The 17,544-nt window shown below is 45.2% G+C and overlaps 2 protein-coding genes across 2 annotated transcripts; one reads left to right on the forward strand and one right to left on the reverse strand.

Moving 5' to 3' along the window:
• Positions 1-10,192: 10,192 nt before the first annotated feature.
• Positions 10,193-12,858, forward strand: LOC542552 (40S ribosomal protein S11). Its single transcript, NM_001112092.1, has 6 exons — positions 10,193-10,274; positions 11,117-11,157; positions 11,242-11,342; positions 11,742-11,886; positions 11,970-12,059; positions 12,532-12,858. Exons 1-6 carry the CDS (start codon positions 10,263-10,265, stop codon positions 12,620-12,622), a joined length of 480 nt encoding a protein of 159 aa, NP_001105562.1. The 5' UTR covers positions 10,193-10,262; the 3' UTR covers positions 12,623-12,858.
• A 125-nt stretch (positions 12,859-12,983) lies between these two features.
• On the reverse strand, positions 12,984-17,466 carry LOC100282551 (UDP-N-acetylglucosamine diphosphorylase). Its single transcript, NM_001279567.2, has 15 exons — positions 16,813-17,466; positions 16,395-16,449; positions 16,151-16,302; positions 15,977-16,016; positions 15,540-15,629; positions 15,337-15,449; positions 15,139-15,213; positions 14,877-14,916; positions 14,544-14,626; positions 14,385-14,462; positions 14,135-14,278; positions 13,956-14,023; positions 13,722-13,836; positions 13,471-13,627; positions 12,984-13,379 (listed from the first exon to the last, which is right to left on the reverse strand). Exons 1-15 carry the CDS (start codon positions 16,984-16,986, stop codon positions 13,282-13,284), a joined length of 1,482 nt encoding a protein of 493 aa, NP_001266496.1. The 5' UTR covers positions 16,987-17,466; the 3' UTR covers positions 12,984-13,281.
• Between the last annotated feature and the right edge of the window lie 78 nt (positions 17,467-17,544).

The following is a 17,544-nucleotide window of genomic DNA, read 5'->3' on the forward strand; positions in this document are numbered from 1 at the left end:
AAAAAGGCATGGTTCTTTTTAGCACTAGTAGCCATAGGGGCCTTCCCTTTCTCCTTAGCGGGAATGAGAGCCTTATGGCTTGTCAAGTTCTTGGCTTCCCTTTTGTAGCCAAGTCCATCCTTAATTGAGGGGTGTCTACCGATCGTGTAGGCATCCCTTGCAAATTTTAGCTTGTCAAATTCATTCTTGCTAGTCTTAAGTTGAGCATTAAGACTAGCCAATTCATCATTAAGCTTGGAAATTGAAACTAGGTGTTCACTACAAGCATCAATGTCAATATCTTTACACCTAGTACAAATTACAACATGTTCTACACAAGAATTAGATTTATTTGCTACTTCTAATTTAGCATTTAAATCATTGTTGACACCTTCTAGAGTAGAAATGGTTTTATGACAAGTAGATAATTCACTAGAGAGTATTTCATTTCTTTTAATTTCTAGAGCAAGAGAATTTTGTGCACTAACAAATTTATCATGCTCCTCATATAAAAGATCTTCTTGTTTCTCTAGTAATCTATTCTTGTCATTCAAAGCATCAATCAACTCATTAATCTTATCTATTTTAGATCTATCTAAGCCCTTGAATAAGCATGAATAGTCTATGTCATCATCATCACTAGACTCATTATCACTAGAAGAAGCATAAGTGGAGTCTCGAGTACTCACCTTCTTCTCCCTTGCCATAAGGCATGTGTGACGCTCGTTGGGGAAGAGGGATGACTTGTTGAAGGCGGTGGCGGTGAGTCCTTCATTGTCGGAGTCGGAAGAGGAGCAGTCCGAGTCCCACTCCTTGCCAAGATGCGCCTCGCCCTTTGCCTTCTTATAGTTCTTCTTCTTTTCCCTCTTGTTCCCTTGATCCTGATCACTATCATTGTCGGGACAGTTAGCAATAAAATGACCAAGCTTACCGCATTTGAAGCATGATCGCTTTCCCTTGGTCTTAGTCTTGCTTGGCTGTCCCTTTCGACCTTTTAGCGCCGTCTTGAATCTTTTGATGATGAGGGCCATCTCTTCATCATTAAGACCGGCAGCCTCAATTTGTGCCACCTTGCTGGGTAGCGCCTCCTTGCTCCTTGTTGCCTTGAGAGCAATGGGTTGAGGCTCGTTGATCGGACCATTCAAGGCGTCGTCGACGTATCTCGCCTCCTTGATCATCATCCGCCCGCTTACGAATTTTCCGAGTACCTCCTCGGGCGTCATCATCGTGTACCTGGGATTCTCACGAATATTGTTTACGAGATGAGGATCAAGAACAGTAAAGGACCTTAGCATTAGGCGGACGGCGTCGTGGTCCGTCCATCGTGTGCTTCCGTAGCTCCTTATTTTGTTGATAAGGGTCTTGAGCCGGTTGTAAGTTTGGGTTGGCTCCTCTCCCCTTATCATTGCGAATCGTCCAAGCTCGCCCTCCACCAACTCCATTTTAGTGAGCATGGTGATGTCGTTTCCCTCGTGAGAGATCTTGAGGGTGTCCCATATCTGCTTGGCGTTGTCCAAGCCGCTCACCTTATTGTACTCTTCCCTGCACAAAGATGCTAATAGAACAGTAGTAGCTTGTGCATTTCTATGGATTTGTTCATTTATAAGCATAGGGCTATCCGAGCTATCAAATTTCATTCCATTCTCTACAATCTCCCATATGCTTGGATGGAGAGAGAATAAGTGACTACGCATTTTGTAACTCCAAAATCCGTAGTCTTCCCCATCGAAGTGTGGAGGTTTGCCAAGAGGAATGGAGAGCAAATGCGAATTTGAACTATGTGGAATACGAGAATAATCAAATGAAAAGTTCGAATTGACCGTCTTCCTGTAGTCGTTGTCGTCGTCCTTTTGGGAAGAAGTAGACTCATCGCTATCGTCGTAGTAGACGATCTCCTTGATGCGCCTTGTCTTCTTCTTCTTCTTCCCATCTTTACGCTTTTGGCCCGAGCCCGAGTCAGTAGGCTTGTCATCCTTAGGCTCGTTGACGAAGGACTCCTTCTCCTTGTCGTTGATCACGATTCCCTTTCCCTTAGGATCCATCTCTTCGGGCGATTAGTCCCTTCTTGAAGAGAACGGCTCCGATACCAATTGAGAGCACCTAGAGGGGGGGTGAATAGGTGATCCTGTGAAAACTTAAACTTATAGCCACAAAAACTTGTTAAGTGTTAGCACAATGATTGCCAAGTGGCTAGAAAGGAGTCTCAACAAAACACAATACCACAAGAGATCAATCACAGAGATGACACAGTGGTTTATCCCGTGGTTCGGCCAAGACCAACGCTTGCCTACTCCACGTTGTGGCGTCCCAACGGACGAGGGTTGCAATCAACCCCTCTCAAGCGGTCCAAAGACCCACTTGAATACCACGGTGTTTTGCTTGCTTTTTCTCAATCCCGTTTGCGAGGAATCTCCACAACTTGGAGCCTCTCGCCCTTACAATTGAAGTTCACAAAGAAACACAGAGCAAGGGGGAATGAGCAACGCACACAAGACTTCAAAAGATCAGAGCAACAACACGCACACAAGTCGCAACAAGAGCTCGCAACACAACTCAAAGAGTTCACAACTCCACAAGAGCTCTATATGCTATCACAATGAAACGAATGCGCGAGATCGATGTCTTGGTGCTTAGGAATGTTGTAGGAATGCTTGGTTGCCTCCTCCATGCGCCTAGGGGTCCCTTTTATAGCCCCAAGGCAGCTAGGAGCCATTGAGAAAAAATCTGGAAGGCCATCTTTGCCTTCTGTCGTCGGGCGCACCGGACAGTCCGGTGCACACCGGACACTGTCCGGTGCCCGATTTCCTTCCTTAAACAGCGCAGTCGACCGTTGCAGATGCGGGAGCCGTTGGCGCACCGGACATGTCCGGTGCACACCGGACAGTCCGGTGCCCCCTTCCGACCGTTGGCTCGGCCACGTGTCCCGCGCAGATCGCGCGGCCGACCGTTGGCCCGGCCGACCGTTGGCCCGGCCGACCGTTGGCTCACCGGACAGTCCGGTGCACACCGGACAGTCCGGTGAATTTTAGCCGTACGCCGTCGGCAAATTCCCGAGAGCGGCCACTTCGCCCGAGGCAACCTGGTGCACCGGACACTGTCCGGTGCACCACCGGACAGTCCGGTGCCCCAGACCGAAACAGCCTCATGGCTGTACACAGCCAACTCTTCTCTTTTCTTCTTCTTTCTGTTTCTAACACTTAGACAAATATATTAGTACACAAAACCAATGTACTAAGGCTTAAAAACATACCTTTGCTCTTGATTTGCAATTTGTTCACCCATGGGCATAGATTCACATTTAAGCACTTGTGTTGGCACTCAATCACCAAAATACTTAGAAATGGCCCAAAGGCACATTTCCCTTTCAGTAGTAGACCACCTTCCTCATCCTCTTGTGCTTGTCGCCTTTCCGATGCGATTTGTGGGAAGAAGATTTTTCCTTCTTCTCTTTGTGGTGAGAAGAGGAAGATCTTTTCTCCTTCCGCTTGGAGGAGTCCTTCTTCTTCTCCTTCCTCTTGGTGCGGGACTCTTCCGAAGAAGTGCTCCCTTGGCTCGTAGTGGGCTTGTCGCCGGTTTCCATCTCCCTCTTGGTGTGATCTCCCGACATCACTTCGAGCGGTTAGGCTCTAATGAAGCACCGGGCTCTGATACCAATTGAAAGTCGCCTAGAGGGGGGGTGAATAGGGCGAAACTGAAAATCTCAAAACAATCACAACTACAAGCCGGGTTAGCGTTAGAAATATAATCAAGTCCGCGAGAGAGGGCGCAAAACAAATCGCAAGCGAATAATGAAGTGATACACGTGGATTTGTTTTACCGAGGTTCGGTTCTCTCAAACCTACTCCCCGTTGAGGAGGCCACAAAGGCCGGGTCTCTTTCAACCCTTACCCTCTCTCAAACGGTCCCTCGGACCGAGTGAGCTTTCTCTTCTCAATCACTTGGAACACAAAGTTCCCGCAAGTACCACCACACGATTGGTGTCTCTTGCCTCAATTACAAGTGAGTGTTTGATCACAAGAAAGAAAGCCAAAGAAAAGGAAGCGATCCAAGCGCAAGAGCTCAAATGAACACTACAAATCACTCTCTCTAGTCACTAAGGCTTTGTATGGAGTTGGGAGAGGATTTGATCTCTTTTGGTGTGCTTTGCAATGAATGCTAGCTCTTGTATAGTGGTTGGAAGCTGGAAAACTTGGATGCAATGAATGGTGGGGTGGTTGGGGTATTTATAGCCCCAACCACCAAACTTGACCGTTGGTGGAGCTGTCTGTCGTATGGCGCACCGGACAGTCCGGTGCACACCGGACATGTCCGGTGCGACAGCCACGTCACCAAATAGTCGTTGGGTCGACCGTTGGGGTTCTGACTTCTGGACCCGCCTTGATGTCCGGTGGCGCACCGGACATGTACTGTAGAGTGTCCGGTGCGCCTGCTCCCGCGTGTCTGACGACTGCGCGCTTCTGGGCGCGCATTAAATGCGTCGCAGGTAGCCGTTGGCGCCGAAATAGTCGTTGCCCCGCTGTTACACCGGACAGTCCGGTGAATTTTAGCGGAGCAGCCGAAGTGAAAACCCGAGGCTGGCGAGTTCCTGAGGCCGCTCTTCCTTGGAGCACCGGACATGTCCGGTGTACACCGGACAGTCCGGTGAATTATAGCGGAGTGGCCTTTGGAAATTCCCGAGAGTGAAGAGTTTGAAGTCGGAGTCCTCTGGTGCACCGGACATGTCCGGTGGCACACCGGACAGTCCGGTGCGCCAGACCAGAGGAGCCTTTGGTTCTTCCTTTGCCCTTTTGTTGAACCCAACACTTGGTCTTTTTATTGGCTAAGTGTGAACCTTTTGCACCTGTATAACTTATACACTAGAGCAAACTAGTTAGTCCAATATTTGTGTTGGGCAATTCAACCACCAAAATTATTTAGGAGCTAGGTGTAAGCCTAATTCCCTTTTAGAAACCTCAATTTTCCAAACCCTGGTCAAGGTCCGACAACAATGTGGGCACCCATGCAGACAGGAACTACTTCTTCCCAATCTACCATGATTCCCGCCTCACAGTCAGCTATGTACTGGAATCATTACTTGAACTTTGTCAGGAATCCTCTTGGGTCAGCTGAAGTAAATCCATTTCCTGATTCCATTCCACCTTCCAATACCAGTACACCATTGCAGGGTTCCAATACTATACCTTCCTTACCTGTGAACTTGGACTCAGATGCTGAACACAATGTTCATGACATCAATAGTCCTGAAAAGAATGCACCTCCTATACATAAACCCAAGAAGTCTAAGGAACAAAACTTTACTGGCCCTGAAGATCTTCTCCTTTGCACAACCTGGTTGCAAATAAGCAGTGACCCTGTTGTGCACACTGGCCAACGTAGGGAGGGCCTTTGGGCTAGAATTGAAAAAAGATATAACGAACAGAGGGGCAAGTTTCCTTGTAGAGTCAACAGAGCGCTTAGCAGCAGATGGGACAAGATTAGAGCAGATGTTAGTAAGTTCGCTGGCTACTACGCAAGAGTTCTCAGAGAGAAACAAAGTGGGTTAACTGATGACGACAAGGTAACCCAAATTTTACAGACTTTAAATCATGTAGAAATGATTGTATACATGTTGACACATTTGTAAAATGAAACCATAATTTGTACAGACATCGAAGGCGGCAACATTGTTTGCACACGAGGAGAACAAACCTTTCCAGTACATGCATTGCTGACACCAACTAAAGGGAGAACCCAAATGGGAGAGCATTTGTAGTGGACAATCGTTCCGCGGATTGAATGCAAATCCAATTGGCTCAACAGGTACTCCGTATGCTCCCGCAACTGAAACTGATAGTGCATCTGCTGGGTTGACAGGAAAACGGCCGCCTGGTCGTGATTTCAGTAAATCAGAGAGAAACAAAGCTGCATCATCGTCATCTCCAGAGTACCTAAGCCGTTTGCAAGAGATAACTGAAAAACAAATTCAGAGGTCCATAGAAAAGGGTGCAAAGAAAGAGAAGTGCTCAGAAGAAGACAGGGAAATGGAGAAAAAGAGGTTGGAATTGGAAGCAGAAAAGGTCATCATACGAAAAAGGGAATTGAAACTTCAAGAACTAGATTCTGCTGAAAAAAGATTACAAAGGCTGGAGGCAACAAATGAAGAAGATGTCGAACCCGAAGTCTGGATTATGATGAAAGAACAAAAAACGAAGTTGCAACAATTCATATTTGGTTATGAGTAAAAGATATATTCGGTTGCTCGTAACTTCAGCTTGTTCACCGAACCGGTTTCTATTATTTGCTTATGTCATTACGTTACATTTGTTTGGCAGACCATTATATTTGTGTTGGAACCATAAGTCGTGAAGGACAGTTGTGCTGTGACGTTTGTTGTATCGTGTCGTTATAGACAATAATTATTTGACTGTGCTGTGAACATGTATGCTTAAAGTTTCATATATTTGATCGTGAACGTATTCGAGGTTCGGAACTAACTGCTGCGTGGTTCGACCATTTTATTTATACTTGAAAATGATGGTCTGCTTGGAACCGCTTGTGATTTGTACAAATCGTTTGCACTTTTACTTTTACATGGTGAAGACTACATATGAATCTTTTTGTGTTCAAAGAACAACGACAGGTTTGCAATGATCATAAACTTTATTTCATAACCGATACGTACGACATGACAATGGAAATTACACATAGTTCAATGAAGTTGAAATAACTTAGCAACGAATTATGTAGTTTACATGCTTCCACGCCGAGCCCACAAATGCTCGACAAGATCATTTTGGAGGGAGCACGATCTTTCTTGGCGACGAAGATCGAAGTGGTTTATGACCCATTCTGCCCTTCCTTCTGCAATTAGTTGTGGTGGTTCAATGGTTGAATTGTTATCTCCAAAATCAATATTAGCAGCAAACGCCCCTTCGTCTTCAACAATCATGTTGTGCATGATGATGCAAGCTGTTATTATTTCAGTTAAACGATTACGATCCCAACCATACGCTGGACCTCGCAGCACCGCCCACCTTGCTTGAAGAACTCCAAATGCACGCTCAATATCCTTTCGACAACTTTCCTGCATTTGTGTGAAATAGACTTTCTTTTGCTCATATGGGTGCCTTATAGCTTTTACGAAAGTTGGCCAGTTGGGATAAATACCATCAGCTAGGTAATATCCGAAGTTATATGCATTACCATTAATTGTATAATGGACAGGTGGCATTCGACCAGATGTCATGGGGTCGAATACGGGTGATCGGTGGAGCACGTTCACGTCGTTGTTTGTCCCTGGCATGCCAAAGAAAGCATGCCAAATCCAAAGGTCATACGTTGCCACAGCTTCTAGAATCATGGACGCTCGACCATTTCTGCCACAAAACTGACCACGCCATGCGGTAGGACAGTTCCGCCACTCCCAATGCATGCAATCTATAGAACCCAACATCCCTGGGAAACCCCTTGATTCGCTATGGTGCATGATGCGTGTTATGTCAGCTTCATTAGGAGTTCGTAGATACCACCCACTGAAGTATGCAATGATACCTCGACAAAAATGCTGAAGGCATTCCCTAGCTGTGGACTCCCTAATTTGAATGTACTCATCTACAGCATCAGAAGGTAACCCATATGCAAGTACCCGCATTGCCGCACATACTTTTTGTAGGGGACCTAGACCAGGCATACCAGTTGCGTCAACCCGTTGTGTAAAGTACGAATCCTATTGTTGAAGACCTTGCAAGATTCTGAGGAAGAGAGGCCTACTCATGCGGAACCTAAGTTTTGAATAAAGAATCTTAGTAAATAAAATGCAAATATCAAACCCTATTCGAGTAACAAGTGGTGGGTACCTTCTACGGAAGACGTGGGGTGGATACACTGGGTTCTGGGCGAAGTAGTGATGATGGATAAGATTTTCTCCAGCAAAATGATCCCTGTGAATGACGCGGCGAGGCAAACGGGACCGTCGTCGGTGATGGCGTCTGGCCTCTAGGTTGAGGGCAAGAAGATTGACAAGCATAAGTGTTTCGTCCTCACTATCACTCGAATCAGAATCATGATCCCTATGCCTGTGAGACATACCGTGAAATGGCTATGTAGTTGAACTACTCAACTTTGTTGGTGCATATGAGAAGAGATGGATTCCATATTTATAGGGGAGAGGAATGCGGCTTCAGGGGGAAGCTAGTGGCTTCCGTTGAAAGCCAAACGTGGTTTGCGTTGCACGACAAGTGCGGCTTGCCGCGCACGACAAGTCGAATTTGCTTTGACCGTACGCGTGGTTTCATATCTTGCGTACGAATATATTCCAAAACTTATGACGGAGCATAAGTTTTCACAAAATTATGCAATTACGATTTTACTGTAAACTACAATTTTGTTTGTATATTTTTTTGACATTTAATTGAATTTTATTATTATTAATAATTATATTATTTATAATACAAGCGCAAAATGTCCGACGTGTGCAAATAAATGAAATGAAAATAAAAAATGAAGTTGGTTAAGTTAGTTGTATGGAAATGTATATTTAATGAGTAGAGAGATATATAGGGGAAAATTTAGGGGGAACGGTTGCGGGACGAGTGAATATAGGGGATGAAATCTTGCTGACGTGGCTGCATAGTAACATTTAGAGGGAAAAATTTAGGGGGAACGGTTGCGGACAGTCTTAGACTAGCTTCAACGGTTCACATCTCCTCTCCCCCTCCCCTGAAATAGCGGCAACAGGAACACCTTTTGACGTTCATCGCTGCCCCCTTGGACTCCCTCTACGAGCTACAGAGGTAGCGGGAAGAGAAGTCAACCGCCACATTTGGGGTTGCGGCAACCGGCCCCCTTACACTGTGCTGATTTTGGATTTTGTGCCGACAACAATAGTTAGTAGAGAAAAAAATTATAATGGATGATAAATTGGTATAGGAAATAATATTTTATGGATGTAGTGGGGTATAGAGGTTTGATATAGGGGGGACCGCTGTAGAGTGTGAAGATATAGGGGGAGAGAGAACGCTGACGTGACACGTGAGTGGGATATAGGGAGAGAAATCTAGATTCCTCTAATATATGAGTGGGAAGATGATAGGCCTTAAGTATGGTCTAGATTCAGCTAGAATCGTGTTATTCAAGTTTATGGAACACCAGGTACGACTTCCATTTATATTGGAGTTAAGAGCTCACTGATAGGAAACTAGGATCTTGCTCTTACCTCTAACCACCACAAACCTAGAGATCTTGATAAGATTTTCCTTCGGGATTGGAGTTCGTAGAAGCAGACTAAAGACAATAGTTAAGTTTGTGATCCAAATTCTGTATAGGTGATCATGTGACGAACAAAACAGAGGCTCGTCGGCTGGCTGGTGCTCGTGGTTTTTCCTTTTAGATTGAACGGTTTTCCACGTAAATTGTTTGTTGTGCTTTCTGGTTTATTGGTTGATCTACTTAGTCGATTATGCTAACAATAAAAATCTTTGGCTGCTTGGAAAAAAGGTACGGTGAACTTGGGAAAAAACATTTGGGAATATTTAGAAAAATGTCTTACACGCTGTAAAAAAACAATCGAAAAATAGCTCTAGGGAGTATTTTTAGTATTTTTTTACTCTGGCTTCTATTTTATAGACTACACTAACTCTTTGACATTTGTTTAGGTACTCTAGTATTACATGACAGGCGCCCATCAGCTTGACTGCTTATGACAACTTGACACAACAGTCCTATTTTTACCCCGGCAGAATGTCAGACTTGTAATCTAGACAGTGGCTAGAACTCATCTGGTTGTAATTATGTTCTCGAATACGCGGAAGAACTGTTACGTAGGGAGTTTGTAAGTTTAGGTATCTGTTTTATATAACTGTTAAAAAAGAGTTTATTTATTTATTTTTTCTAAATTTATATTTAGGACGTAACGTAACTATTGGACATCTCTGCGAAGTGCGAACGGACGCTGTAGTAACTGAAATTTAGCGGGCCAGACCGACAGAACACATGGGCCGTAGGAACAATAAGCCGTTTGGGCCAGCCTTGTCAGGTTTCTGCAAAACATGCTCTATAGTCTGTAGTACAGGGGTGTTTCTGCAAAGTTTAAGCTTTGTCAGATTTGAGGGCACGTAGTGTCAGATTTGAGGGCACGTAGCAGGATAATTCAGGGGCTCTTATGCAAAGTTTGAGCCAACCCATCTCGCCCTGCTATATAATAAGATTGGTCCCTAGGGTTTTCGCCGCCGCACCCCACGACTTCCGTCCGAGTCTGAGCTCATCTCCACGCGCCGCCGCCGCCGCTCGACGCCCACCGCGCAGCCATGGCGGAACAGGTAATGCTCTTTCTGGGCTACTTCCCTTGTACGGCCTCTGCTTAGCCGCTCGCCGTCGCTAGCTCAGCCCAGTTTGGTACGCGATTCGCGTTCGCGTAGATAGGTTTGCTTGTCCCTGATCTGGTTTGGTCTCATGTGGTTGTGTCTGCGGCTGCTGGTGTGTTTGTGTTTGGGTTTGTCGGGATCTATCGGTTCAATATTATCGTGTTGTTGCATTTTTTATCAGCGTGTCGGGGTTTGCAAATGGGTAGAATCTAATCTGATCATGTAGTCAACCGTTTGAGTTGTACTACATGTGCTGTAATCTTAATCTCTTTAGTTCCATTGTATGCGGTTTTAGCCTTTTAGGACAAGACTCTGGGACTTGTTGGCGGGATAAACCCAGAACGGGCGGTCACACTCTAGGGGTCACATAGGATGATAGGAAGAGGTGAATGTGGTTTATGACCCCTGGTTTATGGAAAACACGATTTGTGGTTAAATTGGGCAATCTCTGGTCTCTGCAGAGAAGTGTTAAAACTGATATATACTCACGGTTACTGGCAGCTCGGACCCTCCATACTTGTGTTTTGAAAATAGAATAATGATGTTGGTTATATGCTGGTTTCCTTTATGGATGATACAGTGTCAGTTCTAGTTTCTAGGTTTAGTGCGTACTTCTGATCTGATGCATCTATAGAAGTAAGTATTGTCACACTGATTGTCTGATGATAATGGAGCACAACACTTACTGCAGTTGTCAGGGATTTTCCTAGTTTTTTTTATTTATCTGTGTATAACCTATTCCAGTAGTTTCCAACTAGTTGCAAAGTTCTAATGTTTTCTATCTACCCATTTTACAGACTGAGAAGGCTTTCCTCAAGCAGCCTAAGGTGTTCCTCAGGTGAGAGATTCTTGCCTCTTCCATGCTTTCTATTCTCAGTGAACAATATAGATTTTGTGACAGTAGATTTCTTTTAAATTTTAGCTCAAAGAAATCTGGCAAGGGTAAGAAGCCAGGCAAGGGTGGCAATCGATTTTGGAAGAGCATTGGCCTTGGTTTCAAGACTCCCAGGGAAGCAATTGAAGGTACAGTGGTTTCGTTTGTCTGTAGCACTATCTTTGGAGTCAGTGTGTTTGAAGGTGGGCATTGTTATTTGAGATAGTTAAGGACAAATGCTTATATTGGTAGTGAAGCTGATTAGGTCACGATACCTAGTGCTACGATGTACCTTGTTTTAGATAGTGAAGAACATGTCCTGTTTGCTAGTACTTTTCTGTTCTGAATGATTTTTGTTCCTGCTTTGTATAATTTATGTCCTAAAACGAATTAGTAGTCTGGCTTGAAATTTTATTTGTTATTTGGAGTTGGAGGGCAATTAGGTTATGACCCCAAATTCCCAAGTACTATGGCACCTGAAGGCAATGCATCTATTAGTGATGTTTCTTGCATGTGTTAACAAATATTAAATGTCTGTTTGCGTACAGGGACCTACATTGACAAGAAATGTCCATTCACTGGAACCGTTTCTATCAGAGGCAGAATTATTGCTGGAACATGCCACAGTGCTAAGATGAACAGAACCATCATTGTTCGCAGGAACTATCTCCACTTTGTTAAGAAATACCAGAGGTAAGTGGACTCTTTGTGGAACCTAGGCTCATGCTTTGTCTTCCTAAGGAATTTTGTTGTTTTTAATATAAGTTACATCACAGGTATGAAAAGAGGCACTCCAACATTCCAGCTCACATCTCCCCATGCTTCCGTGTGAAGGAAGGCGACCATGTCATCATTGGCCAGTGCAGGTAATACTCTGGTTTTTGGACTTCCAAACTAACCCTTAGAGTCCCTCTTACCTGTATTGTCAAGATCAATAAAATGGAACAATGAAACACAACTATTGTATTAAACATAATAAATGTTTGGGGCTATTGTGTTCTTGCCCCCCACTTTGATTTCTAATTGTGATTTTGCCCCTACTTTTCAAATTTTGTGATTTTGCTCCCACTTTTCTCAGACAAAGATGAAAGTCACCCCTACTCTCTGAGAAAAAATGGGGCTAAAATCACAAAATATGAGTAACTTTTCAGCTTCATCTGAGAAAAGTTGGGGCAGAATCACAAAGTTTGATAAGTAGGGGCATAATCACAATTAGAAATCAAAGTGGGGGGGGGGGGGGTAAGAACACAATAGCGCCATGTTTGCACTTTAGTAAAAAATTATATGCATATACAACATGATTCTTTGCTGAAGCATACGTTTATGTACTGTGAACAGGCCCCTATCAAAAACTGTGAGGTTCAATGTCGTCAAAGTCATTCCAGCTGGATCTGCTGCTGCCGGCAAGAAGGCTTTCACCGCAGCCTGAGTTTAAGACTATGTTCCATGAGTAGTTTATATAGTGATGTCTTTTTTTGTTAAAAAAACTGCCTTCTAGGCTTGTGCCTTTCGACTATGGTTTGGAGATTGTTCCCATCTTAATGAAGTCCAATCATCTGAACATGTTACTGTTTATTGTACCTTGTCGTGCAAAGTTTTGCAAGATCTGTATTGTTTCCTCCCTGCGGTGAATGTGGTCTGGCAAGCATACTTTGGTTTCTATCATCTGTAGGTGTAGTAGCTGGTCGGTTAGCGAGATCATTGCTGCCCAATCATACTAACGGAATTTGGTTATCAGCCTATCAAAGTCGACGGTGAACTCCGGACTATTCTCTCACCAGCCGAAAAAGTTCGTGTTTGATTGAAAAAAAGTTGTGCTTCTTAAAAGATAAACAATTGCACATGTAAAAAATGTATCCGCGAGTACACGGAGCCTGATCCGAACCTGACCCATTGTCATTAAAAATGGCAGTAGTCCAAGGAGATGGGGGAGAAAACTCGAGATGAATTTGGAGTTGGAGATGCTACATCACAACACTCAGAGAATACAAGCAACACATCAACCCGACACCCATCTCACGCCTCGAAGTAAACATGCACAATCTTGCAACCCTTTCCGTTCAGTCCACAGTTACACAAAACGATATCCTAAAACGATATCTCGCTGGGTGCATGGAACGTTCGCCCGCGGCAGATCGCTTCCAGGTTCTCTCCGGCGTAGGAGGAAAGCGGGGAAACTTCGACGCCTACCAGCGAAAGCAAGCGAAGCATAAGTCAGCGTTGTTCCCCAAGTTCACTACGAGTGCTCAATCGCCAACCATGGAAAAAAAAAACTACCTGTCATATACAAGGGCACGGAGTGCGTCAAGAAGCCACCGGCGGCGACCACCCATCTGCTGTGGAGGCGGAGCAGCATGAGCTTCGCGCTATCGGGGGTGTCGTATGTCGCGCCGTTGGCGTTCTTTACCGGCGCGAATTCCTCCTCCCGCATGACCTGAATTTCAGCAGAAAAGAAACGATGAGAGACAAAAAAATAAAAAAAAACAAGACAGTACGTGGACTATGTTTATATAGGTAAAGATTCTGACCTCGAAAAGCTCTGTGGATGGGGAGTAAGTGAAGGCGTCGAATATAAACTGTTCCAGCTTCAGGCCCGTTGTGAACCCATGGATGGAAGGGATCTTCTTCTCAGCTAGATGGTATCTGGTCACACAAGATACACAAACCCTCATGTAACAAACGTGGTTGCCTACTCTATCGTTGAAGCTGCCTGGCTTGCAAATCTCTGAAACAAGGCGAACCAAGAACACGGGGATACTCACACACTGTCCTTCTCGAGGCTGTTCGCCACTTGGTTCAAGAAGTCCAGAGTGAACATGTGCAGGCAGATCTAGGGGAGGGGGAAAACGAGAGAGAGAGAGGAGAAAATATGCAGCTGTTACAGTTTGGAGGGAGGGAGGTAGGGCGGAAGGGAACGACAAGTGGAGGACAGAAACCATACGTTGCTCCAGCAGTAACGGAGTCGCCCTGTCGACTGATTGATCTCAGTAGTCATAGCTGCGTCCATTTCGCTGTACTCAACCACGGAGAGAGGTCCACCGCGGCCTCGTTGAACAAACACCCCGACATTCTCTTGCGGGTAAGCCTGGTCGAGCATTCAGCTGACTGTCAGCGAGGTGCGCTGCTACGACAGCGGTAGCAAACCAGTTTGAAGCGTGGACTAGTGGAGCATGAGACTGGACCGACCGTACCTTCCTCACCACCTTGGCGGCAGAAGACACACCCTTGTCGATGAAGTACCCTAAGAACGTAGGATCCGCAACTCGAACCTGCAGACATGGCACTGGTCAGAAAGGAAAGAAAAGGAAAACGAAACGCAAGGGTTTTTATCTCAAGATGCGTGTCATCACCAGCGCGTTGTCGACTCCGTAGCAGTCTACGTATTTCACTCCCCGCGCAGCCATGTCTTCCATCAGCTTCTTGGACTTCAGCGCTGTGAGATGTCATGGTAGCCAAACTTTAGAGGTGCTAGTTAGCTAAAAATTGATAGTGAAATTAGCTAGCTAACTATTAACTAATTTACTAAAAATAGCTAATAGCTAAACTATTAGCTAGAGTGTTTGGATGTCCCTAGTTTTAGCTGCTAACTATTAGCTCTAGTGTATTTAAACATCCCCTAAGCATGTGACATAGGATTGTTCGGTAAATGATGAGATTGGAGTTGCGTCTTTTATCCGGGTTACCAGCATAAACTCCACCGTTGCCGTCAGGAGCCTTCGCTACCTGGTTTTTATGCACAGCACAGACAAGAAAAATGTCACAACTTAGAATTGGAAAAAAAAATACTCGGTATAAAAAAACATTGCAAAAAATGAAAATCTGAATCCAATAACTGGACTCCGAGTCAAACTCGTAAATCAAGTTGCAAACACAGGAAAAAAATATATCATGGCTTCTGACTACACATTGTCAAAACGCAGTCTGTAAAGGCGAAGAAGATTGTACCCTATATGGTGTCTCCATAATAAATCTACCATCGGCAGAGACGCATGGAAGTGTGCCTTGTTGGAAAAATGTCACCTGCCAAAGAAAGGGTTCAGCACAACAAATCTGGGAAACAGACCTCTTACATATGATTCGGGAGTTTTGTTGAAAATTGCGATGGAATATTCAGCACAACAAACAACTTTGAGAGGCACTTACTTGGTCAGGGTCTAGGCCAAAGTATCTACGGGTTTCGAAGAATTTGCGAGTGGAAGCATCTGTGAAGGGGCTTGTCATTATATACCAGTGGATCAGCACAGTGTTACTCGGGCCTGCAAGTTATTAACATTTTTTGAGTGTGATAATCTGAAGAGAAGAAGAGGTAATAAATAACTAGAAGATGACAGGTTTGAAACTATTACTTTCACTGGATTGAGCAGCCAGCTTCTGAACGCACAAGATCCGTTCAGCTTGGAGTTGGAAAAGTGACTTTCCAGATGGAAGTCCAATATCTGATGCCCCCCCAAAAAAAAATACGTTATCCATCATACAGAATGGGGCATCATGTTATTAGGGAAAAGGTCAGTTACACCATAAAATGGATGAACAAAGATGAGGAACTTTTGCCACTTTGATGGAAGTTCCATGGCATAAATAGATGCAAAATAGAATACATTATACATGGTGGTCATCATTGACCAAAAAAAAAACATATGGAGCAAGAAATAATTGGCAGCAGCAATAGCACACATCTCTGTGGATCCAAAACAGGAAAACAGAACCCATAACACAACACACGTGAGATATGAAATTAAGTACTAACCATACAATGCAAGGGATTCAGGTTAAAGCAACTTACTGAAACATCCCTTAGGATCTGAGCTTCCCAGACGAGTACCCTGCGCACAACATTAGGAGAAATACCTTGTACATATTATTTTTCAATTCACTGATAGTTCCTAATATACCATGTATATATTAGGAGAAATACCATGTATATATTGCAGCAGAAACTTCCCAAAATTCAGAGTACCTGACCACCAGCCAAAAGGACAACAGCCAGCTTCCCCTCAGAGATGGCTTTGAGCCCCTTCTTCCACCATCTTTCCTTGTCCTCAGGAGACCTGTCCTCCACCTTGGATACACTAGATTCCGGCACGGGCTCGACGGCAGGCAACGGGATGCCTGTGATTGGGATGAACACCACATAACTCAGTTACATATTCACGTGACAAAGCGTTCTACCTTGGAGCAACGAATATTCTTCCACCTCTCACCTTGCGATCCAAGGGAGCGCCGGATGATCCGATCGATCCTTGAAAGGTCTAGACTCTGAAAGAATGCAGCACAGAGCGTGATTCAGCAACTGTCAGAGAGGTGAGATGAAAGGAGAAAAATGCTGCAGAATTACTTCTGCTGATAGAATAGAACAAGGGAAAAAAAACAGTTCAAGGATGAATATATATTGAAACTGTCAGTACATCGAACCACCTCATGAATTCGAACTCAACTGCTTAAAACCATATCAGTAAAATGTCGGTGAAGAACTCTAGCTTGGAACGGAATCTATATGCAGGACTCCCAACGCAGAACCAAAGCCGTAGCGTAGAATTGGTACGGTTCTGACGAGGGGAGAGAAGAGTTCCAGAACAATAACAGGACGAGAAGAGTTTCAGACCAATTGCAGCTGCTCACCTCGATGTCCCGGACGAGGAGCTCTCGGTCCTCGGGCGAGAGATCGTCCCAGAGCGCGAAGGCGCCCTCCTGGCCGTAGTCCTTCATCCTCTCCAGCATCGCCTGCGGCGGCGCGGCGCCCCACCTCCCCACCGGCCCCGGCGCCGACAGGCCGACCACCATCTCCTCCTTCATCCCCTTCTTTCACCTCTCCGCTCCGCACCGCCCGCACCGCAGCGTCCACCGCACAAGCAAGCAGCAGAAGCAGGTAGTGGGTAATGCGGGAGAGAGAGAGAGAGAGAGAGAGAGAGAGAGAGAGAGAGAGAGAGAGAGAGAGAGAGAGAGAGAGGGGAAGAAAGAGGGATTAGAAAGAGAGGGGGGGTCTCGGGGGGAGGAGATCTGTGATTGGGCAATGATACTGGGTTTGGCCAAAGATGCCAACTCGGACGACGGTTTGTTCTCGGATCGCCGTCGCCGGTGGGTGGGCCGGCCGGCCGCCTGCGCGTTTATATACCTGGCGTGATCCCTGTGCATGTGTGTCAGTCAGTCTCACACTCTCCTGGATTAATTTGCGGTGGAACTTCAGAAGAAGAATTCAGGCCGCTCTGCTCCACGGCTGCAGTGGTCAAATCTGCAGACTTGAGGTTCAGGCACGCACCACAAGGCTTGTGTTGTGACTTCCATTTGAAGAGAAGGGGGGAAAAATATGAAGAACATCCGTCTCGCTGCCCGTGCTTGACCGTGACCATTTTC

The sequence above is a fragment of the Zea mays genome, chromosome 10 (genome assembly GCF_902167145.1).
Source record: "Zea mays cultivar B73 chromosome 10, Zm-B73-REFERENCE-NAM-5.0, whole genome shotgun sequence".
NCBI lineage: Eukaryota > Viridiplantae > Streptophyta > Magnoliopsida > Poales > Poaceae > Zea > Zea mays.

What these genes read in the sequence shown, in the direction of transcription:
- LOC542552 (NM_001112092.1), top strand. An exon ending in TCCCAGGGAAGCAATTGAAG is followed by an intron (nt 11,343 to 11,741) that starts GTACAGTGGTTT and finishes GTTTGCGTACAG; the next exon opens with GGACCTACATTGACAAGAAA. An exon ending in GTCATCATTGGCCAGTGCAG is followed by an intron (nt 12,060 to 12,531) that starts GTAATACTCTGG and finishes TACTGTGAACAG; the next exon opens with GCCCCTATCAAAAACTGTGA.
- LOC100282551 (NM_001279567.2), bottom strand. Translation starts at nt 16,986, where the DNA reads ATGAAGGAGGAGATGGTGGTCGGCCTGTCGGCGCCGGGGCCGGTGGGG. An exon ending in ACGGAGTCGACAACGCGCTG is followed by an intron (nt 14,463 to 14,543) that starts GTGATGACACGC and finishes CCATGTCTGCAG; the next exon opens with GTTCGAGTTGCGGATCCTAC. An exon ending in CATCCACAGAGCTTTTCGAG is followed by an intron (nt 13,628 to 13,721) that starts GTCAGAATCTTT and finishes GCTGAAATTCAG; the next exon opens with GTCATGCGGGAGGAGGAATT.